Below are 25655 nucleotides of genomic sequence, written 5' to 3' on the forward strand. Positions count from 1 at the left end.
ACAGTAACTTTATATATAATTAAAGAAACTACTGCTAAATGAATGTTACATCACTTTTCTTTATTACAAAAATGGCTTAAAGATTACATAAAACAAAATGGACATTAAACAAGTAATGAAAGACGTGCATAAGGTTACAAATGTTTTTGACATTACACTTGGGAAGATTTTGTGGGACATTACACTTACAATGCACACACTTGTTTTAAGGAAAAGATATGATGCATGACAGTAACCATCAGTGTGTACTAAAAGCCATTGAGACAGAATGTCAATGAGACGTGAATGAATGAATAAAGAGTTACACAGTGCTTCATAAACTACTTTAAAACTATATATTTCTACATTTGGAAAGTGTTTTGTTTTTAAATAGCATTCCAGAGAAGATATTTAGTATGGACAGTTTCTCTCTCTCACACACACCCCTACACCCCACACCCACACCTAAAATCATGGCTTATTGGGAATGAGAAGCAGTGACCCATGAACTCTAAAACCACAGTTCCCCATTACATCTGACCTTGGGGAACTGTGGTTTGCTCTAACCAAAGCTAATTGAAACAAACTAGGATCAAACTCTGGTTTGAACCAGGCTAGACTAGCTTAAGCCAGCTGTTGGGAACCTTTGGTGCTCCAACGTTGCTGAAATACAACTCCCATCATCCATTACCACTGACCATACTTGCTGGTGCTGTTGGGAGCTGTAGTACAGAGACATCTTGAAAGCCAGAGGTTCCTCACATCTGCTTTAAGTGAACCAGACATATGCTGGATATGCTTGATTTATTTTTCATGTGTTACAATTCAAATATGATTAGTAACTAAAAGAAGATAACAAAATAATGTTAAGACCAACTTTATATCAAATAAAAATAATTATTTTACAACCTGCAAATATACATTCCTGTAATTTGATTACTGAAATAAAGAGTTTACATTAATGGACAGCAACACGTTTTTGTATCCAGAGCTTTGATGCTAAGTAGATGTCTTTTAAAGATTATGAAATACAAGAACAAATAAAATGCTAACCGATTCTAAGATCGATACACAATGCTCAATTTATTTAAATGTGTCTACTCTGGGCATGGCTGAAGCTGGATATCACACACAGTTTTGAACTTTGTGAATTAGTGGGTGCTTTAGTGAGGGTAGCTGTATTGCTGCCTAGAGATTTAGCTTTAGATGATGCCCTGCTTGTCACACCTTTAAATTCTTAGAGAATTGGTGTGGCCCTCTAATAAAAAACCCCATAAAAATATGTTGCAATAATTAGAGAAATATGTTATTACTCACTCACATAGCACTTACTATTTAGGATCAGATTGGGCTAATAGTCTCTGGGCTCACACCATCTCTTTCCCCTTTACCCAACCTATTCCTGCTTCCTTTGCTTCAGCACCTCCCCTTCCCAACTCAGACTCTGTTTCATGGCTCTCCCTCCCTCATTCAGCACCCCTGTGCTGAAGTTCCTGCCCTTCATCTGAGCACTCAGATGTTTAACTTCCCATTCCACAGTCACAGCATCCCATCACCTTCTCCCTCCTCACTCCTCACCAATATTTTTCACTGTTGAGATAGGTCAGAGCTGGATCAGGAGCTGTGAATATGATCCTGCCCCTTGTTTTGTCCACAGGGAAAGCCTCACTAAAAGATGACAAGAGAAGGTATAGGGACTCTTCATCCCAGGGGTGCCAACTTGGGATCCAGGCAATGGGTGCCCAATGGCACCTGTGACATAACATGACATTGCAGTGTCATGATGTCATGTTAATCAGTGCACCGTAGAAGCTTCTGAGGCCTGGCAGGGCCTCGGACGCCTCAGAGATCATGCCCAAGGTCTCCCACGACCTCCAAAGAGACTTCTGGTTTGTACTGGAAGAGCTGTTGGAAGGCCTGATTGGGCCTCCAGCACGACTTTGGGTAGAAACCGGAGGTCACATGGGAGCCCGCAGTGTGGGTACCAAACACCCAGAAAAAAATTGTGGATGCCCGGGCATCTAGGTCACCCAATGCTTGGCGCCTACGCTTCACTTAAGTTCAGTCTGAATGCCTGAAAGTCATGAATGCCTTTGCCATGATCAATGTAAAGGGCAGTACAACTGATTCTACCCCAAACCCATCCACTGAAGTGTTCTTTTCCAAATAAGATATCTCGCATGTTTCCAGTGTTGTCTCTTTGGTAAGAAAGAGGTAGTCTGCTGCTGCCTTGCTTCCAGATATTTTTTGAGAGTTCACTTCCCTGATGTAACTGAGAAGCCATTTCATAGTAGAAAGACAGTAGGGAGAAATATAGACCTAAACCATCTAGAACCACCAATTGTTGCTACTCATTAGTGCCCATATAGACTAATAGCTGTAATAAGGGGGGCGGGCAATGCAGATGACACACATTTGGTAGCAATCCCCTCTGTTTCTCTATATATCCTATAGTATGCTTTCTATATGTTCCATTTATATATGGTACTTCACTACTTCAGTGGGCATGGCTCTTTATTGCTTGTATGGAGACATGCAATTTCAAGCTCCTATTAGAATCAACAATGCTATAGGCAGCCTCATTGCTGACTGATTAGACAAATTATATGGGAAAATTTATTTATTCATTTATTAAAATATTTCTAGAGCATTATTCATACACAGCAGTAAGGCAGTATACAAAAAAGCAGAATTACAATAAAATTACAATAAAAAACAAATTGGCATTAGAAGCCAGCAGAACCCTCAAAAAAAATAATAATGCATTTTCAGCTAGTGCCAACATTGCATTAATATATATGCTTCCTGCAACTCACAGGGAATGTGGTTTCACAGGGAGGGTGACACTTGAACAGACCCTCTCTCTGTGAGTTGTAGAACAACCCAATATGTTTCTGAACATCTGTATAAGATATAGCTCAAGTGGTTCCTTCCAGGTGTGACCATTGGCCACATGCTGGCTGGGGCTGATGAAAGTTGCAGGCAACATCTGGAAGGCACTACATTGGCCACCCCACCTTAAAAATTCCCAGTCCTATTTTAAGTTCTATTGTTGTTATATTTCTATAGGATCCATAGTAGGTTTACATTAACAAGACGTGCAGATCGTAGAAGGAAAGGATGCTAACTAACAGCAACATCTAGTATCTAAATGATTATTTACTGTACTTATTAATTTTGACAGGCCAGTCAAACTGACAGGCTTCAATTCATCAAGATGTTTAGGCTTATGCATATTTAAAGCATATACACTAGCAGAGAGGATATGCACATGGTTAAGTATTTTTAGGACATCTGCCTAATGCAGATTCCCAACATATTACTAAAGGTTTTAGGAGTGAAGAAAGTGTGTAGCTCATTAATGTTTTGAAGTTGCAAAACAGTTGCTAGGTATTATTTGCTAAATTATAAATTGGCTAGTGAAGTTTCCAATATGAATGATATGTTGAATGATACCCATAAAAATAATGTGAAATAGAACATTTACTTTCCTAAATACAATACATAAGTGGATATCACTGACCATTGAGAAGTTTCAATCTTATGTTCTGTATTTGAAACACAGATTGAAGGATAAGCTTATTACTATCCTACAATTTTCATGTAATCTATTTTTGCCTTTAGAAAAAAATGTATTCCCTGGTATATTAAAAACATAACAAAATTATTAGACCTACCTACCTGTATAAAGGTAAAGGTACCCCTGCCCGTACGGGCCAGTCTTGCCAGACTCTGGGGTTGTGCGCCCATCTCACTCAAGAGGCCAGGGGTTTACCTTCCCGCTAGAAAGCGGTCCCTATTTATCTACTTGCACCCGAGGGTGCTTTCGAACTGCTAGGTTGGCAGGCGCTGGGACCGAGCAACGGGAGCGCACCCCGCTGCGGGGATTCGAACCGCCGACCTTTCGATCGGCAAGCCCTAGGCGCTGAGGCTTTTACCCACAGCGCCACCCGCGTCCCTACCTACCTGTATAGTAGTTGCTTAATCATGAGACCTATTAGATGCCCAAAGGTAAGTAGTGTAAATTGTCTGACTATATAAAATGTCTGACTATTTAAGAAGTAAAAATGATTAATTTGAAGAAATAACTAATTTTCTTTATAGAAATCTATGGTTGATGCAAGAAAGACTGAATAACTGAGCAAACTTCTCAGTGGGCAAAATTTTATGTAGGAAAACCAGACAGAGATGTCCTTTTTCCCTGTTCTGGGATACCAGCATGCTACGTTAAGTAAAATATACAAATGAAATAAAAGTAAATAATCAGACTAGTAAGATATCACTATTGTCATAGGATATCATGTATCTCTTATAATATTATGTTTTTCAGAACTGAAAACATCACCCCAGTAGCTCTTTGGGGAACCTTTGGACCGGCAGATGTTGCTAAACAGCATATCCCATCAGCCCTAGCAAACATGGGCAATGGCCAGGGATTATGAGAGCTGTAGTTGTAGAATCTAGAGAGCCAAAGATTTCCCACACCTTCATTAGAGAAGCATTTTGATTTGCTGTTAACCATGATAACTCAAAAAGTATGTTACTTTAACAACTAAGGGAAGGGGAGAGTAAATCAAAGTTCCCATTTGTGTGGACTAAAAAATATCAGAGACACTTGGAGCTAATCCTACATCTGATCACCTGCTCATGTTCGGAGAGGAAAGAGCTATTGATGGCTACTAGACATGATGGCTATGTTCTGCCTCCATAGTTGGAGGCAACATTGCTTCTGGGTACCAATTGCTGGAATCCACTGGAGGGGACAGTGCTCTTGTTCTCAAACCCTGCTTGCTGGTTTCCCAGAGGCAAATGGTTTGGCACTGTGAGACAGGATGCTGGACTTGATGGACCATTGGCCTGATCCAGCAGGCTCTTCTTATGTTATATTTATGTGTAATAAACTACTTTGTGGTGTGTGTGTGTGTGTGTGTGTTTTTTTTTGTGTGTGTGTGTGTGTTTGTATGTATGTGTTAAGAAGTTATAATTGTGGATATAATGGAGAATACTCTATTCCTACCAAACATGATTAAATGAACCAAGATTTCCACCTCCAATGTTCTGAAGAGGTTGCATTAAGTATGAATGTTGAATGTGTAAGTTTATGTCTAGAGTCAATGGATAAAACAAACACCATTAGATGAACTGGCTAAGTGTTTAATGTTTCATGTATCTGTATTTGTTTAAAAACCAATAGAAATTGTGGGGGGGGGGAGTTATAAATATGGATGGGATGTTGTTTATCTTGGGCAGTACTTCCAAAAATTATAAATTTCAAGCAATGTCAATTATTTAATTATCACAATACATTAATGAAATGGCAAACTAAAATAAATACTTTAATGAGGCGAAACAAGAGATACAGCCTACATTGTTGCCTTAAGGGGGATAGGCTGGCATTACCGCATATTGCTGATTATTTTTATGCTTGTCAGTTGAAGGATTTATCAGGAAGCATCATGGCAAGAAATGGAACAATTTCAGTCCTTAATGTATTAGAAGTTTGGAAATAATAACTGATATACCGTAAGGGTAAAATGGAAGGGGATAATCATATCCTCAAAACAGTCCACTAGATGCTTCCAGATGTAATCCAAATTTCATAAAGCAACATTTCAGAGGTGGAAAGCTCTAAGCAAGCATGAATTTACTGATACCTTTAAGAAGTGAAGATATGAAAGTTGACTAATGCAATTCTGTTCCCTGTTGATTTCCATATTTGAGAAATATTACACAGAGTCTGAAAATGTGTTTTTCACACTGTTTTAGAGAAAGAAGTTCCTTTGGTGGAGGGGAGGTGCAAATCTTGCTTTATACCTTTTTTAGGTAAATGAGAGCATAGCATAGCATACCATAATTGCTACATAATAAAATGGGAAGTAATTTCCAGAGTGCTGAATCCACATGGGAAAAGTGCTGCTTTTCCAAGGGTAATAGAAATTTTCCTCCAGCAATAGGAACAGATGTGACACAGGTGAAATGAGGCATATTGATATCTCAGTTCTGATGCTGTCGAGTGACATAACTACAGAAACTATACAATAAGACCTGTGGCCTTTGGGTTATTATTTAAAGTTAGATTTTAAATTTCACATAGAGATACTGAATACTGTAGTATGAAATAAAATCCAATGGTGAATCAGAGTTTTATTAGAGGATTGTTATATGGTAGTTTAAAATCATCAGGTATTATAATTATTTATCTGTGATCTTTACTTCAATATGTATTTCTAGATATATGTTTTAGTGTGTTATTTCTTTATATTAGCTGAACATTTATATGTATTTATATGAAAGAATGTGTTTTACCCTTAATACATAAAAAGAAAGGCCTTTCCCTATAAATTAATCCCTGTCATTCCAATAATTTACATACTAATAAGGCCAGTGATATAAAATATTGCCTATTACTGTGTTAATGGAATTATCACCAATATCTAATCTGGTGGATGTATTGAAAAGTAACAACATTTGGTGTAAAACTATTAACTGTCTCATATGGGGATGATTATTATTTTTTTTGTAAAGATGTATTAGTTAAGGCAGGAATGGCTGCATTTTACCTACAATAAATAGTATATTTTACTCTCAGTCTTGGGACGGTATTCTGAGAAAGGTTTTAGTTGTCTGAAGAATTGTGATAGGAAGGAAAAATAGAAAAGGATTGCCTGGGGAACTTACAAAGCCTATAGAGGTACGAAATGGCTGCTTGTTTGTTTTTGAATATATATACACATATAAATCTAAACTATGTTAAAATATATATTAGGCAAAAACGCTCCGGCCTGAAGTTCTGCATGCATTCCAATATGCTTCTGCAGGTTTCCCCATTGACTTTAATGTCAGAAATATCATTGTACAGGGATGTATAAACAGGCTCTCCCTGACAGCACAGTGAATGGAAAAACACAGGTAGGGACAGTAAAACTCTTTATGGGTATTTAAGAGGTCCCAACTATATTTAATAGTCCTTTAGAAAGGGCTGAACTTCAACACTTTGCTTTAAAAACAAAAAACAAACAATGTCATAAGAAATAATAAAGAACATATAAATACATCTTAATAAAGGCACAGCAATATGCATAGTGGCATATATGAAACCAAAGTATTCTAATAGACTATTCAAGTCGTGTGATAAAATTGAACTACAGGTCAACCCACGGGCCAATGAATAATTATGCTTGTGGTTGTTGCTGTGGTTGTTTTGCAAAGAAACATAATTGAGACAGAATGGCAACATTTTACTCCAAACCATGCTACAAGTAGCTAATCATGTTGTGTGTTTGCCATAAGATTGAAACTGTTTCCACAAGTGATGCTGAGAATCTATCATTTTGAACTGAATCTACTTCTATACCATGAAGATTCTACATTCAAATTGCATATGCATGAAATACAAAAGATGATTTAAGCATCACTTCTGAAAACATTCTTAGGGTTTCCCCAATGAAAAAAAGCCACTCGTAAGGAACATTCATTCATGCATAGTTTCTTCAGTTGCTTTCATGTTGATGTAATATAACAAATGTTTAAAGGAGCTCCAGAAAGTCCAATAGTATCCAGGTCTGTTATTTCCCCTTAAATAGGAAGTTCACAGAAAGAAAGAAAAAGCTCGTACAATGTTCTGCATGGTTCACCACCAATATGAAAACGTGCACAATAGACTTATGACTATAAGGAAAACAAAGCCAGCAGCATTCAGCTGCCGTGACTGGCATCCATTTCCACCTTTACGGGCTTCGCAGCAGGTATCTGCTTTGATGAAGATTGATATAAAAATCAGAAGTGTAAGAAAAAAATTGACAAAAATGAAAAAAAAATATTATAAAATGTGAAAAAAGAAAATTAAAAGGAAACAGTGATAGTGAGAAAGAAAAAAGAGAAAAAAATAATTAATGCAATATTTATACAATGTCAAAGACATTTACTTAAACCAATTACTTTAAAATGTTGAAAATGTAGGTAAATGAAGGGCCCTTTTTAAAAAACATGAAACAAATATCGTCTGAAGTAGGAGGAATTACCAGGTTAAGATACTGAATATACTTTCAGTAAAAGTGCACCATAAGAGCCCTAGGACAACAATATGAATTTCAGGTGGAACCACACCACTGCTAATCCCATTTTAGTCCTTCTACTGATATTATTAGACAAGCCAAGATGCCATGTTACCAGTCAAAATCTGATTTTGCAAGATTGCAATGGAACAAAATGGCCTCCCATTCACCAACATTTAATACCTTGCCAAGGTGCAGACAATAAATTATGAGTCATTATGTTGCCTTCAGCTGATCTGCAGTACATATTAGTTAGATACAGCTCTTTCTGTTCCGTTACTTTGGAAGTACTGAGAGGCTATGCAATTTTCATCTTTTAAAGTGTTGGTAGAAATCCTATTGAAGTGGCTGAGCTATAAATCAGTTTGGCATATCTTGCTACACTGTGCAGGTTCCGCATGCAATGTATATGGATGGTGGTGGCATGTATGAAGCCCAAAGCTCTATCACATGAATGACCTTATCTGATTGGTAATAGCAAAATACCATTCATCCATTCATTTTATGTAAGAAATAAGTTGCACTGGGAAATAAAAAATGTTATTCAGGTTCAGCACAGGGCCACAGAAATCTATGGGCATATGTAACTCAAGTCCATTAATTCCAGTGGGTCTATCCTGATTATGAATTGCATCCATCTTCCTCCCAATGAAGTACCTCAGTTCTAGCCATGTCTACTCAGAAATAACTCTTATTGAATGAAATGAAGCTTATTCCCAAGTATGTAGGGTGATGATTGCAGCCTAAGTGTCTTTGACACCTCCCGTCTTTGATCAAAGAGCAGAATTGTGGAAGAACAAATGGAGGGTGAATCTTTCTCTTCCTGTGCCCTACAAATCACCAGCAGAGCAGAAATGGTGGGTGAGTGGGAGTATATATTAGTTCTGAATTTTTTTTTTGTCTTTTAAACAGTTTCACAATGAGAGAGAAATAATTACATCAGATCCAGGACTGGGTTTGCTCCAATTCTGGGAGCATGATGGGGACAGTTTCAAACATAAATGTTCCCATCACCATTTTTGACATTAGTGCTCCAGTGTTGGAGAGAAACTGGCTGTGAACTTTTCCACAACAACATACAGTAGAGGAAGTCTATGATTCTATGATTCTATGATATGATTTCATACCTCCTTCTCCAAGGGAAATCCAATAGATCCAACACTCCTATCATTATAAGCATATATAGCAAATGCAACTAATAGAATTTTCTATGGCTCTGTCCTACAGGACTTTAAATGTAAGTAATTCACGTTGAGTTTCTGACTTTCTGCTGCTCTTTCTGGCCAATAGCTATGTTTCACCTTAACCTTCTCACATTCCATTGGAAAATTATTCCAGATGCCTCTGGATCGGCACATAAGCTTCTGAGGCATCAGCCTATTTTTATGCTGGGGATGGTGACATGCTGCTCAGAAGAGGTATGTAATTCCCAGCAAGCATGCTCCACTTAGCCTGACCTATACTACTTTCCCCAACTAGTTTTTTTCCCCTTTAGAAAGAAATATTGGAAGCTGTTGTGATACAGACAGGACATCTCTCCAAGAAGGGCTTGGAGATAATAGCCTGCTAGATCAGGCCAATTGCCCATCTAGTCTAGCATCCTGTTATCACAGTGCCAGCAAGATGCCTGTGGCAAACCAGTGAGCAGAACATGAGCACAAGAACACTCTCTTGTGGTTTCCAGCAACTGGTATTTGGAAGCATTGCTGCCTCCAACTGTGGAGGCAGAGCATAGCCATTATAGCTGGAAGCCATGGAGAGCCCTCTCCTCCATGAATTTGCCTAATCATCTTTTAAAGTCATTCAAGTTGTGTACCACCACTGCCTCCTGGGTGAAAGAGTTCCATAGCTTGACTAGCTAGCTACTATGACTCCCAGATTTCACTCCTGCTCTGTCACTTCCAGTTCAGACCCCTTAAATTAAGATTTTTTGGGGGGTCCAACATGCACCACTTTACACTTGTTTATATTGCATAGCATTTGCAATTTTACTGCTCATTCACTCACTTTGGAGAGGTCCTTTGTTCAAATTCTCTTTTTTGCATTTGAGAACCCTGAACAATTTAGTGTCAGCAGCAAACGTAGCCACCTCACTGCTTACTCCTAACTCTAGATCTCTAGGATCTCTCAGCTGGTTGAGCAAAGGCACTTTCTAGACATCTCTAAGACGACAGCAGTAGGAGCAACATTGCACAACCCAACAGCATTGATCAGGTCTCTGTTTCTGAGACAGTAGATGCCACATCTGAGAAATGGGAAGAAATGGCTACTACACAGTTCTCTTGCTTTGAAATGTCCTCTACTTTTGAATCGAGGCAGTGCTTTCCAAATTATTTAAGAATGTGAGCAGCTTAATATGGAGGGTTTGAAATAAAGGAGCAAAAAAAGGAAAGATAGCAGTGTTGGTCCATAAGAAAAATTACACACTCCACAGTAGGGCAATAATTTTATTAGGTCAATAAAAATATCACAAAATAGTGTCAAATTTAATAATTGTGTGATTTTCTCCTAATAAACACATTTTTATGCAGTGCATGTTTTGCAGTGAATTTATCCTAATAGAATCCATTTTGTATGTAATTCTCACCAATATATTCATTTTTATGCACACTTGTTCCTAACAAATTCATTTTTAATTAGTTGGAGAACTGAGTTGAAAAAGTCAGATAAGGGCGAATTTCAAAGAATAGTTGTTTCTCCATTCCCATAATATTTCAGAAACTAGGAGTTTGATAAATTCACCTTCAAAAGTGAACTGAATTCTCCAAACCCATTCCTAGAAAGAACCATATAACTTACCCACTTAAAGTTCTTACAGAGCATATTGGTGTGGCAATGTAACTACTGCACTGTAGATGCTGTAACATGTTGAGTGGTAATAGGACAGAGAGGAAGAAGCAGACCTGATTGTCAAGATTTCCTTCCCATAGAACCCTACAGGGTGGACTCAGAGACCCACAATGGTTTCTTACTCCAGGTTCTGCTTGGCAGGTTCTAATCACAGTATCCCTTTTTTGATAAAAAAAATCCTTACAGTATAACCTGTTTTCTTTGGCTCACCACTGAAGTTTACACTCAGACTTCCTCCCTTGGGTATCTCTCTTTCACAGCTCTTCATCTCACAATTATCTCTCTCTCTCTCTCTCTCTCTCTCTCTCTCTCTCTCTCTCTCTCTCTATATATATATATATATATATATAAAATTTTTTATTAAATTTTCTTTTACAAATTAATCAGCACAATCTTGTTCTCATATTTCCAATTTTTTGAACTTCCACCAGCTCCTCACAATTATCTCAATGTGCCTATGCTGGCGAAAGATGTCTAGAGTTTATCATTCATCTGTACTGGATCATGGACGCCTCAATTGTTTCCACAATTCAGCTGTGCTTGCAAAGAACAGTAACATGACTGAAGCTGTGTACATGCTACCATTGGTGTTTGAAGATGAGTACTACATGTTAGCCACAATTGATATGTAACTTGTATTTTCTTGAAAAATACTCTTTTAAAAAAATAAAACTATTAAAGCTTTTCCATAATGCAACAAAATAAAAGAAACTAATCTAAATAAAAACAAAAACAGAGAGAGGAAGAGAAAGAAAACACCAAATGAAAACAAAAAATAATGGAAGAAAATGAACAAAGAAGAAAATATAAAGGAATTTTGATTTTCTGTCTGTCAGTTACATAAAATAAATAATTCAAAATAGACATTCTAGAATGACATCCAACTGATCTACTTTCTGTTAGGCATCCCCTAACAGATCTTCTGACCCAAATGTCTCAAATTAATTCATTTTCCTTTTCACACAAAAAGTTTAACAATGGTTCTCTAATTCTTGATATTAATAAAACTCTGAAATGGTTTTTATCCAATCAAACGTATCAACTTCTTCTCCAATAACTTCAACTACCATTCCTCCATATTAAATAATAATAACTCTTTCCATATTTATCCACATAAGACTCTTTCTGCTGTGATCATATATTAAAATAATATTCCATAGTTCTTTACTTATGATGTATTCATCAATTCACACCCAGTTCAGTTTCTTCCATTTCCTGTTGAATTTGCCATGGTTCTGCATCTTGATTTTTTAAAAATTACCCTCCTGTTTACACTTCATGTACTCCATCAGGACTCCAGCATTTGGCTGCTTCATTTCTCTAAACTCCTGTGTGAAGGGTTTCTTCTATTTCACCAACCACTGCCTCCAACTCTACAATTTCACCCTCCTTTTCTGGCAATCTTTTATCCATATTGTTCTCTGAGGTCTCTGTGTCATATTCAATTCTGCTTTCCATTTCATCCTTCTCTGGTCTGCTTTCATTCACCAATTCATCAATCTTAGCTCTAATCACTTTTATTTGCTCATCAAACATTTCCTGAAGGATGCCAACAGTCAATGGAATGTCCAACAATGTATTTGCAAAACTGAATGTTCTTGATCTTATTAACAACTCAGTCTCATTACATCTGCCATCTTCACCTTAAGTTCTTAATGGCACTATATCTTATCAAAACACATTCCTTTCCCATGGAACAGGTATGAAGTGGCAAAATTACTATCAATTTCAAGGCAACACTTTCATCAATAAAACAGAGAATTAAAAATAATAAAATAAGAATTATCAACACTCAGAGCTCCTTTGACCTTTTAAAACTTTATTGGTTCAAACAATTAGAGCATGTTTTTTTCCCCTCCTGCCTTGAATGAACAACTCTTCTTAAGGCCAGAAAGTAGATCACACGCCAGATTAAATTTCCACTGGCAAACAGAAATCTTTCTTAGTCATAAAATATGACTGCCTCGGAGATTGTTAGAAAAAGGGATGCTTTTCAGGCTCATACCCATCAGGTCTCTTACATGGTTTTTGGGCAAAATGTTTATTCCTCTACTCATAAGTTGCCCATCCTTGTTCAGGTTCCCAGGAGCTGACAGCTTCTCAGTCACCCAGTGTAGAAAATGGCCTTTTCAGAGTATCAGACGTTAATCCCCTGTTCACTCTTATCTCTAGATTACTTCTGGATCCACAGCTATCTCTTGAGGCTCAGGTGGCCTTGCTAACATGGTTTAGCTTCTGTTAGGTTTGGCCAGTAACCCAGCTGCACCCTTACCTGGACAAGGATAGCCTAGCTTCTGTTGGCCAAAAAGCAAAACGAAACCTCAAAAAAGCTCAAAAACTTTTCTGTTTTTGAAACATGGCAACCCTGGGACAGGACTTTTCTGTGGTAGCACCCCATTTGTTCTCTCAGGGAGGCTCAACTGGCACCTTCATAATATCTCCTTTGGTGCCAGGCAAAAACTTTTCTCTTCAAACAGGCTTTGGCTGATTAATACTCTATGACCTTTTAAATGTGTTTGTGGGAGAGGCATTATTAGTTTGTTTTTATTATCAGTTTTGTTTTATTTTGTATTCTTCCGTTCTCATTTCATATGTTTGTGTTGTGGACCACCTTGTATCTTCAGATGAAGGGCAGTATACAAATTAAATTATTTGTATTAATTTTTACTGAATCTATATTGAATCCTCATTGTATCACAAACATTCTGCCCCATGATGTAGAGAACATATCTGTGTCCTTGGGTACACTCTTTGGATCTTAGACTATGTACTTAAAACTAGGGGAATAACAATCTTAGAAATTTCTACATGATCAATGCTGAATTCTAGCAAAGAAAGTCTACACTGATATAATATGATATGATAGCCAACTTCAAATATCTAAAGGGCAATCACATCAATGACGGAGGAAGCTTGTTTTCTGTTTCTCCAAAGGTAGGATCTGGACCCATAGATTCAAATTATATGAGATGAGTTTCTGCCTGAACATTAGGAAGAACTTTCTGGTAGTAAAATCTGTTCAACAGTGCAATGGACTCTGTTGGGAAGTTGTGTACTCTCCTTCACTAGAGGTTTTTTAAATAAAGGTTAGATGACCAGCTGTCAGGGATTTTTAAATCTATGATTCCTGTATTGCAGGGGATTGGAATAGATGACTCTGTGTCACTACCAACTATAATTCTTTGATTCTATGCCAGGCAGGGCTGCCAAGAGGTGGATACAGAAGGTACTGATTTACAAGACCTGCAGTCAGCAGGGGTCCTGGACTCTGAGATTCCTTTTAAAAAAGAGGTGCTAGACCGCCCAGAAGGGAAGATATGAAGTAAACATGGAGGCAAATCTCTAAGTGATTTCTGTGAGATGACATGTGAGTCTGGCTGCTGACATCTTTCAGTGAAGTCAGAGCTGTGACTGATTAGTGAGTTGTTTGGACACCAAGCAATAGGACCACCTGTGTTCCTAAAGAACTGTTGCTTTCACTCCCTGCCTCCTTCTGTCTAATTTTCTAATCCCTGAAGACTCACTCCACAGTTCTAAAGATCTCAGTTCCCCATGTGTTCAGGCATCCTTCCTTTCTTCTTAATCAACTTTTCTGTGGTTGTTCATCTGAAAATAGGCACTGCCTTGAAGTTATTCTGTGCAAGTTATTTAAACAAATTTTCTTTTTTTAAAAAAAATGAAAGACATTAGAAGGAAAAGCAAAACAGGAGAGGAGAAATCACAGTCTAGGGGAAATCTGAAGAAGTGTATCTGAAGAAGTGTGCATGCACACGAAAGCTCATACCAAGAACTAACTTAGTTGGTCTTTAAGGTGCTACTGGAAGGAATTTTTTTTGTTTTGACTATGGCAGACCAACACGGCTACCTATCTGTAACTGTAGTCTAGGGGAAAGTTACTGTGTAAGCACACTAGAAATATATTGATATATAGGGTTTAATGCAAAATACAGAAGAATAGTCTTATCATAATTTTACCATAACTTATGATAAATGGAATAGAACCAAGTATATAATATATGCACAATTTGTTTACAAACTAAAATTACACAAAATATTTGGGAAGATCATATTCACAAGCATTTTATGATGGTTCTCCATTGCATAAAAGAAATGCATAAAATGCAGGTCCAATTTTTGTTGGGCAAATTCATTCTTCAGTCTTATAGCTACTTCAGCCCACATTTGAGAACAATGCCTTAATAGCTTTAATTATGTAAAGGTAAATTACTTAGGGCAGTAATACAAAGTGATGTGTTCTCTTACTTTTTTTCCTGAAGAGCTAATTAATGTTCAAAAAGTGCTGAAGTTGCAAAAATATCATAATTTACCGTAATTGCAATTTGGGTAATGTAGCTGACATTGATGTTGATGATGGTGGTGGTGGTGATGATAGTGACGAAACAGATTTACATTTTGCTTGGTGCAGAAAACTATATGCCCCTGGGTATAACATTCCCAGCAGCTATTTTTACAAGTGCAGGAAATGCAAAAAAATGGTTGCACTTACCCCAAATTGTTGTTCATTAATCAGGTCCTCTATGCAGTCACACACATAGAACCACACATATACAAGTCATAGATTCTAGAGCTCTAAGCAGGCACAAAGGTGCTTGGGTCCCTTTTTGACTGATGGGTTTTGACCTAGTGGACATGTGCTGACAGGCAGACTGAGCACCTCTCTCCTAACTACTCAGTTCCTTCCTGACAACCAAGACCCTTTATAGGGACAAAGGCAGAAATCACGTGTTCCATTTGATATTACCACCCCAAAAAAATAAAAGTTACAGATATGTGCATTCTTCTTTTCTACTTTTTATCCATGTTCATTCCCATATAGTGACAACTGATGACCTAGGCAAGGTCGTAAGTGTTTTCAGAAGTAAAAAGCCTGAACAAAACTGCAGCCAATCTTTGCTCAAACATCCTGGGAATAATGCTTGAGATATAGTTCACACAGTAGCTTTGCACAGATCTGGAATATGGTCCACTGGAATGTGCCAATATGAATAGAATCCCATATCTTGATGAAAATAATAATAATAAATTTGAGATGTAGAGGATCATATCATCATGCTCCATTACACTTTGGAATTCTGACTGTTATATTTATTGGAATTTCTCTTCGTGAAAGTATCCACTTTAAATTGCCCTTTGGTTTAGTTGTACATCAGCTATTCCACTAAAACATAGCATACAAAGGACTAACATAATTTGGTCCAGAATCTCCAGAATGGGCTCCATCTAGGGCAAGGAGAAACACTTCCTTATCTTGCCAAGATAAATCTAAAACAAAAAGGAGCATAGAACCCATAGTTATTTGTTCTAAAAGTTTATAGCTAAAATGCCCAGCAGTTTGATTCCTCCTTTATTCCATCATAATCTGGCTTTCTTTCCTTTGGACATGAATCTGCTGGGCAATTAACTGTTTTGTTCTGGAAGACAGTCAACTGAGTCATTTTGAGAGCATCTCTAAATCCTGAAGTCATTTCTGGGGTGATCACACAAGACATTGTGTGATTTTAACTGCCTCAGCTACTTTCAGTGTCCAGCGAAGATTCATTTTGTAATTCCTATTTACCTGGCATAAGGCTGTGTAAATTTGAGAAATAATATAACTCTTTTAAGAAAGAATTCCTGTAACTACAGAGGAGGTGTCAGTAGTACATCGCTCTAGAGTGAGTCTTTACTACTCACTTCCCCAATTCCCATTTACTCTTGATGGCCTATAAGCATTTTATCTGTGAGTCATCAGAGTGTCAGTCCATTCATGGAATGTGTGCAGCTCACTGCGTTGCTAGTGCAGCTATTCTTTGTAATATGGAAAGACCAGCTGGCTCAGGAAATTCCAAATCAGCATCATCTGTTCAGCCATAAAAATGTTCTAGCAAATAACTGGAGATCTTGTTGATCCAGTCTGCAGATGCACCAAATGCTAGAGTGTTCATCTTTGGCCCTGTTTACTTTGAAGTTTTATCTCTGAAGCAGACAGTATCACTTGATTTCAGCAAAAGACACTCCTGGGTCTATTTGTCAAATGTGCATTTTTGCTTCTCTTTCTTTCACATTCTTTAAGGCGACATTGCCATGAGTTTTCAGTAGGGTGTCATTAATTGTTTGGCACCATCCCTCATCCCATTTGCTACTGCACTGAGAATAATACTCCAGGGGTGTACATAGGTCAATAATGCTTTAAACAAATCTCCATACAGCATATACTTTCTTCATCAAGTATTTCACTGTGTGGCTCTTTCAATTACACACAGTTCTGGGTTATGTGGGCAACTTGTGCTGCAGTTAAACAGTTTAAATTCAGCATTGGGAAACTGAGAGAATTATTAATGACTTTATTTGGTATGCTATATTTTGAGAATGTTAACTACAACACAGCCATCACTGAGGACTACATGCCTGTGGCATGTAGTGAATAGATATATTGGGGTACATTCCTTTGTGGCATTGGGTGAGAATTTAGTGCCTGCTCTTGCAATCAAGCACCTTCCAAAATTATCCCATCTGCAATTCCTGTAGTCTCTCACCCAGAGATCACAGCTACGTTTATTTTCTAGCTTTCTCATATGACTGCTTCCTCTAGAATTCTCAATGAACAATCCTCTTTTCCATTTCCACTTTGATTTCCTGTTTATTGTTTTGTATGCTAGAGGGAGTGATTTGACAAGTAATCCTGCATGGGCCTGCAGCTCGGGTTCAGAGATCTTACTAGCTTTCAATATAGAGTTTAAATTTCCAGAAATAACATCTAAAATATGCATTTACCTGTCATGCAGATGCAACATTCAACTCTACTTTTGCATTTTTATCATTTGTTGAATCCTAAAATGTGGTATAAGGAGTTTGTGATCTGCTTAATTCTGGGCAGTTTGCACAGATATAGTAATAAAATAAGATTCCCAGCAACTATTTCCTGATTTCTGTGTATCTTGTTTGTGCCGCAGTCAGATTTATTTAGAAGATTTGCACACCATCTCTTAATCAGGTTCCAAAAAGTGGCTTATAACAGGCTACATAAATTAAAACAAAAACCCAGGAACCCTTGTTCCTTAGGCTAATGCAGAGGCCAGCGCTCTTCTGATAGCTAGACACAAGATGATCTTTCACTTCCTGTGATGTTCTTCCTAGGAGAGTGAAGAAGCAGCATCTCATTGGTCTTTGTTTCTTTGGTTGATGAGAGGACATAATGGTATTCCCTTTGCTTCTGCATTCCCAGTTTCATATTCGTATGTCAGCCATTGTCAAAATAGATTTGTGTATCTGCAGACTGTGCTCCTTGCTCCGGTGGTAATACATCCAACTGATATTTTGACACATATCCAGGAATCACAGTGCTGCTTTTGTGTTAAATTAGATGTGTATTTAACCCAATAATTTAACTTTCCCAGAAAATGCTGTACTTCTTTGTTTGACTAAAGCAATGGCATCAGTTCAGGACCCTGAACTTTCCTCTTGTTCATTTCAATCCCTTTGGTGGAGAGGAAATCTTTTACAAAAGTCAACTCAGCAATGGCAAGCACACTTTTTATCAATTCAGTTATATATTTTCAGTTCGGGTAATTAGTAATTGAATTAATAGGGGGTCTCATTGGCTCTTTCATCCTGAATAGTGAATTAATTACACTTTCAGGTGAATTTAGCATTTTGGCGTGTGCTTTTGCTGCTTTTTGTTATCCTGCAGATCTTGAGAGTCTTTTACAGAATGAGGACTTGCTCATGAGAAAGCTTCTCTTGTGACATATTGGCTGCATTTACGCATTAATGTTAAACAGTGGTTTAGCATTATGAGGATGAGCTACAGTAAGCAATGAACTCATGTACACACAGGTCCAGCAGTACATCCCCAGGAAATTGTTTATTAGGTGAATTTTTGCATAACAAGCTGATGATTTCCATTATTTCTTATGGGAAGATTAATAAATCATGACTTGTCCGATCTCCCTCGTACCCTCCCTCCCTGGCAAAAGACAAAAAAAGGAAGGAAGTGGGCAAACTTTGACTGTTCAGATATCTGAATCAGTTGCTGGTGTAATGAGGTTTGGGTATTATTCTAATGAGCATTCTGATTTACTCCCTTCCCCTGGTGGGGTCTTGAGGAGTTTGGAAGCTTTTGCTTCTGTTTTACATTATCTTAGTGTTGCATCCCAAAACTAAAATGTGGTAAACTAAATATGGTTTATAGAAACAAGCCTCTCCACAACAAATAATTTGAAGTTGGTTTATTTCTATGATAGTTTGTTTTAAAAAAGGTGCATTTATTTATTTATTAAATTTGTACTCTGCCTTTCATCCATAGATCTCAGGGCGGTTCATAGCATAAAAATACAAAATAAAAACACAAAATACATAATAAAAACAAGAATGAAACAATAACCCTGCTCTCCCCAACCCCTCCCACAAACACATTTAAAAAGATATAGGGTGGTTGAAGAGAAATGTTTTTGCCTGGCTCCTAAAGGTGTGTGTGTGTGTGTGATGTTTTCATTAAAGGTTTCTTGGTTTACAAAAGTATGTGCAATGTCTCTTTTTTCAACTTAAATTTTCTACAGATCAGTTTCATTTGTTGAGACATTAGTGTTACATTTAAAGGTGTATAATTAAGGAGCCCGATTATAGAGAACAGAGTCAAAAACTAAGCCAGCTCTTAATACAGTTGTCATGTACTGGATTATAATAAATAATTGATATTTAAATGGGTCTTTTCTTCAGCTTAAATTCTTCAAACTATTGTAAGCACTGGATGTTGATATCATTCACGGGATCAAGTACTGTGCAGGAATTTGAGCTTTTCCTCCACCAGTTACTGTTGTAAAAAGTTTGTTCCAGCCTTAATTATATCCTTGATAAGGCACTATATTCACGTGTGGCCTTCTAATCTATCTCAAAGGTGTGTTTTGAGGATAAAATGGGGAGGGCGTCATAGGAGCCAACTCCTAGGGGCTGAGGTCTGTTCAGCCCCCCTAAAGTATTTGAGGGGCCCATCCCCCCTCCCCCAAGTGGATGGGCACTACCATTCAAATGGTGTGTTTGTGCTGTGTATTTTGATCAATTATGTGGGGTGGGGCTTACCTGCCCCCCATATTTTATTCACGTTGGCCCCCTTGCAGGGCATGTATACCACCCTGCACTTATTTCATGAAAGGTGGGGTGAACATGTAGTAATTAACAAGTACCATACATATTATCTGTTTCCTCTCTTTCTGTGCCAACAAACAAAGATAGATTTTATTCATCTTAATTCCTACACAGTTTTCACTGATGCCGTAGAGATTTCTATACAGCAATCTCTCCCCTACCCATTCCCATAGTGTTGCAAAACACTTCAGGCCTTAAATTCTGCTAGGGGCCACCAAGAGTGATATTTCAAACCTGTTTTTACTTTCATATTTTAGCCTTGGGAGAAGTGCATAATAGTTGAGTGTCCTTCTTAGAATATGCCAAGTGAATTTCCTGTTGCAGCGAGAATAATCAGACTACGCACATCAAGTCTCAGGGTGCACTTTCGGGAGTACTTCAGATCTAACATGCTTCTTCCTATTTTAAGTTTAATTTTATTCTGTAAGTAAATCTATATGAGTGAACTGAAAGCTCTTTTCTATAGTGATGAGATTTGGAACCAGGTAGCAGTATTGGAACAGGCTTGTACCCTAGAATATCTTGAAATTAGGTACTGAATCCACCTTACCATTACAGAAAACTATGAAGCAAGAAAGAAACTCTAGTTGAAAAAGTAAACAGAAGTGTTTCACGCATTTCCTATGGGGGGTTGCAGAAAAGAATATAACAGTGTTGTGTTTATTCAAGCTTCAAAATATGAACATATTGTTATACTTAAAATAAAAGTAAATGTTTTTAACCTCCAGGTGAACCTTTAAAGTTTATAAGGCTGTGGCTGCGAGTAATTAATGAAAATATAAAATATAAAATATAAATATGGTTTAACTTGATGAACACTGACATTTTTTGCAAGTATATAGCACAACATGGTCACATTAAATAGATTATCCATCATCTGTGCCTATGACAAAATGGGTTTGGTCAGGAAGAGTGAAAATGCTTTAGCACACATGATGGCACTTTGTTTGAAAGGGTATGCAAGATATTCCAGTCAGGGACATAAAAGGTCATAATATTTGTGGAATCTGAAAACAGTCCTAAATGCAATGACTGATGGGTGCACTTCCATGAAATAATTGGCTTAAGTCCATAGTCAAGAAAATATTGCTATGTAAGCTGAGGGGTTGTGACGGGAAACAACAGCTATTCATCCCAAACATCAACAAATAAATTCTGCCTTGCTGATAAACACAACCACTTAAAACATTTTAAAGAAATTGATTCACTGATAAAGTCTTAATATGTTGAGAATTATTGTACATAAGTTAAACTCTAGGGAGAACTGAAGAACTGTCTAGAAGCTTTCAATTTTATCTAAAAATAATCAATGTGGATTCCTAAGATAGCAATTGTCTTGATGATGATGGTTGAATCTTGTGATCTACCTTCAAATCATAGTTTCCTACCAATTTGCTCTGGATACCAAACTGATATTGATATAATTGTGAGACCTAGAAAGTAATTGAGGATGGCAGAAATCCTTTTCAATGGAGTTATATTTAATACCAAATGTGTCATAATGGCCATGTTTGGATGCTTGATCAAGGCTTCATAAGCAATAATGATACCCAGCATTATTTTCCTGGTTTGTTAGCTCAGGCATAGTTCCTTAGTTCAGGTGTAAAATGGAATGCTGGATTAACGCAAGCCAAAAAGTTCACACTGCTGGATAATGGGAACAGTGTAGGGATGAGAGTGTAGCCAGATCATTCATGCATGGCTTTATTAAAACATTGTTTACAAAGTCCTGGATGATTATCCAAACATGGCAAATGTCCATCTTCCCACCCATTGTCTTGCCCTTTCCCTTTCAACTTTTATTTTAATGAATTTTTTAAAAAACGATTCTGTAGAAATAATCCATTAATCACAGACACCTATCTCATTTAGGTTTGTAATTTATTTTCTGCAAGGTTTCAGATCTTGCACAATTTCTTTTGTGATTCTGAATAAAATTTATCTGCTTTTTATTATGCACTAGGCACAAGGGAGCAGGTGCACATGAAGAAATAACCAGACTGAAACCGTGTATGGGGAAAACAAATCCACAAGAAGGCTACAGGAACATTGGGGTTTGGCAAGGCATAATCAGTGGGGGGAGACAACAGAGGTCACCACCACCCTTTTAAGGTTCAAATGCAGATCAGGAAAGACACAATCTTCCATCAGGTCTGTTTCCAGGCCCTACCCAGCAAGATTTTAAATCTGATTTTCACATCATTACTAGAATTCAATTTTTATAATTCCTTCCAAGTTTGAAAATTCATTTGAGTAGTTCGTTAAAAAGTTGATTGCCTTCTAACTAATAGCCACACAGGAATTACCTAGTGGCCTATAGCTAAAAGAAACTTTTGACAAAATTTCACAGGGAACCGAACACTTAAGTCAGAAGTCAGGCAAACAAGGCACCATTAGTATTCTTCAGATTTCTAATTAAAGTACCTATTGGTAACTTTTGGACAACCTGATCCCAAACAGTCATGGAAAAGAACAGGGATAGGGAAGCTGTGGCTTCTTGGATTTTGTCAGACATCAAACTCTCATCAGCCCTGTGTTTAGACATGAAGTCCACCAACATCTGGATGGCCACAAGTCCACCTCTTCTGGTATGGAAACTTGTGCCATGGCAGCTGCAGAATGACCAGCATCATATGCTATACAAGTGGGGCAGATGTCACCTGACTAACATGCTTTCAAAAATGCCTAGCATGCTCTTTTCTATACTATGATCCCAGGGAGGCATTGTCACTCCACCAGACTTTAATATTCCAGGCAACAATCTGCCAGCAACTGCACCATCATCTCCTTTAATGTCACCCTCTAGGAGCCTGTTGTTTGATGCATGCAGTACCATGCAGAGACTTCTTCTAAGTGCTACCGCAACAAAACCAATTACTGCTAGGTGGATGTAACTACCAAACTGTAGACCGTAAAATTGCAGAGATATGGTAAGTGGTTTCTTTTGAAATAGCGACCTGTTAGCATATGTCAGTGCATAAAATCAACAGAATATTGTAAACCTTGTAGCTGGTGATTTTGCTAGTAATAAGGAAATAGTCATACCAGTAATAAGCAACTGTGTGCCATTTGAGATATACCATTTGTAGTGCTATAAATTGTAGCTGACCGCCCACACTAGCTGTCACATGTTGCTGCTTTTTTGGAGGCTGATTGCTTCTTTCCCCACTGCCCTTACCAATGGTGGGATGGGTTCAGACTGAGAAAAAAATCTGTGCCTGTAATCAGACCCCTTCCTTTACCTTGTGCCTGAAACCAGTGTAAGAGTTATGAGACAGGGTACTGACAGACCTCTTGCATCCACACCTGATGTTCTGGAATTCTGTGTGTGAGGGAGATTAGGCAGTAGGAACTCTCTGAGTTTTTGGTCTTGGCTATGGACAACTCCCCTGTCAAAAAAGGCCAAGGAGGTTAAAGAAGTGCAAAGCTAAAGTGGCTTAAATCCCACACCATGAACAGCACCTAGAATGCATGGAACTGCACAAAACACCACACAATGGTGTTCCACACAATGAAAAGATTGCAGAAGAATTCCAGATCTTTCACAAATGTCAGAAATTTTGCTGCAGAAGAAAAAGTGGTTTGATGACTGCAGTGCTTTGGAATAGTGATGAAATAACGCTGCCATGTGGAAGCATGTAGAAAAATAAAGACAAAAGCCCCACCAGTTATAATGCTACAAACGGTATATCTGGCAGGGCCAGAAATGTTGAAGATGTTTAGAAAATATAGAAAACCAATTCTCTACTAATGTTAAAATAAGAGCAGAAGTAACTGTTAGTAGTATGTTAGAATTAACTTACCTGTAATTATATTGGGCTTTGGTGGCATGATGAATTCATACACAGCTGGTTCTGAATATCCCAGTCTGTTGGTGGCAGTAATTTGCACTTCATAGACCATTGTCCACTGCAACGGTTCTAGAATAATTTGGTCTTTATTACCTTGAAACTTTTTCACTTCCCATTGGTCTTCCTTATCTTTCTGTAAAAATGCAAAGAACAGTCTAAATTGTGATGAATTTAGTCCTTAAACTGAGTACAGTTGAAAGCAAGTCCCAAACTACAACATCAGTCATCTAATATATGAGTGTACTTTCCTATTAAGCATATAAAAAGCAACTGACCAGGAGCTGCTGGTATGGAGAAGTGGTGTTGTGCTGTCCCCTTTCAGACACTAGAGTTACTGCTACTTGCTGAGACAGTGTAGGAGTTACGTAGGGTTTGGTTAGGCTCTGTGGATGTACTTGGAGTTTTGGATTGGCTGCACTGATGCACCCACATAGCCCGGACCTCAGTGCTACCCTGCACCTTCTATAAGTGGTAGCAACTCTGCAATGTCTTTGCTGTTGGGAGATCTCAGCACTGCCCCTCCATACTGCATGTTTCTGGTATAGCCCTGGAAAGCCTCCTTTTCTGGAAGCTATCTTTCTTGGAAGTGAGGGTTGGAGGAGAAGCAGCAGCCCTAACCGGAGAAGGGATCGGGGAGGATTTCACACTATATTGGGCAACCTTTTGGTCTGCATCTCCAAGCCTTTCAATCCATGCACAGAGGTTCATCTTTCTCCTTGTGCAAAACCAGTTCTCCTTCCCATTTTTAGGCTGTGTGTGGGTGGCTTTTTAGGTTGCCTACAAAACAGGAACCCTTTCTCATATCTGTCTGAAATTTGGCAAGTCTAATTTCATGTTTCATTCCAAATAGATGGAAAAAGCAGAAGATACAGATAATATAATAGCAGCTGGTCTTCCAATGAAAACAGTTGGAAACAAATGAAATAATAATGAGAAGAACTAATGAATAACAAAACATATGAGGTTTTAGTAACAAAAATGAATGTAATAATTAAACAAACAAATTCTTGCCCATCCCTATAATCTAGAGTTCACTGGTACAACACTCTGAGGAAATATAAAGTACAGAAAGGCTTGGGGAAAGTAGTAACAGTTATTTCTTCTGTAGTAAACCACCACTATGGCACAGCATTACTCTCAACAAAGCATTTAAAGCAATAGCTTCTTTCTAAAGTAGCGTTATATTGGATGAAAGAATATTATTTGCTACTTCTGTTATATAGCTGTTAGAACTTTAGGAGCATAAAGCAAAACAATTCTGCACTCCATTCATTTAAACAGCTACAGTGTGTGTGTGTGTGTGTGTGTGTGTGTGTGTGAGAGAGAGAGAGAGAGAGAGAGAGAGAGAGAGAGAGAGATATGAAGAGATCTGGGAAACAGTTATAACTGTCAGAAAAGTCAGAAAGCAGAAGCAGACTGGAGCTCCTCAGGGCCTCTGCTTCATAAAAGGCAGTTAAGCCTTTTCATGATCTAGTTGCCTATAGGTAGCAGCAGGTAGCAGTGAGAAGAAAAGTATTATACTTCCCCCACTGACTTATATCTATTAGGGATGGGAAAGAAATTTGATTTTTGCACCCGTATTAATGAGAAATTACCTTAATCACACTTCACAAACAAGTATGTGAACCAAAACACAGCTATCCTTCAAAACCAGGACTTCCCTAAATTTTGTGATGTTCTCCAATCAAATAAGTAAAGGTAAAGGACCCCTGGACAGTTAAGTCCAGTCAAAGGTGACTATGGGGCGAAGTGCTCATTTCGCTTCAGGCCAAGGGAG

At 37.8% G+C, this 25655-nt stretch overlaps 1 protein-coding gene and 1 long non-coding RNA gene across 4 annotated transcripts in view; both read right to left on the reverse strand.

The window, feature by feature from the left end:
* The window catches only part of NCAM2 (neural cell adhesion molecule 2), a 203774-nt gene that overhangs the window by 17180 nt on the left and 160939 nt on the right, over positions 1–25655 (reverse strand). Inside the window, exons 15-16 of one of the 3 annotated variants that reach the window (XM_081907814.1) lie at positions 23831–24011; positions 6137–7728 (exon numbers count right to left, since the gene is read on the reverse strand). In XM_081907814.1, the coding sequence (XP_081763940.1) occupies positions 7610–7728; positions 23831–24011 (300 nt within the window). In that variant the 3' untranslated portion in view covers positions 6137–7609. Of the gene's footprint in view, positions 1–6136; positions 7732–23830; positions 24012–25655 lie in introns of those variants that run through there. The other 2 variants (XM_081907813.1, XM_081907812.1) reach the window with 2 other exon arrangements.
* Positions 46–4077, reverse strand: LOC309368055. The gene is made up of 2 exons (XR_014167518.1): positions 3942–4077; positions 46–3656 (listed from the first exon to the last, which is right to left on the reverse strand). It is a non-coding gene; the product is annotated as an uncharacterized lncRNA (long non-coding RNA).

Source organism: Podarcis melisellensis (assembly GCF_964234715.1).
Source record: "Podarcis melisellensis genome assembly, chromosome: 4".
Classification (NCBI taxonomy): domain Eukaryota; kingdom Metazoa; phylum Chordata; class Lepidosauria; order Squamata; family Lacertidae; genus Podarcis; species Podarcis melisellensis.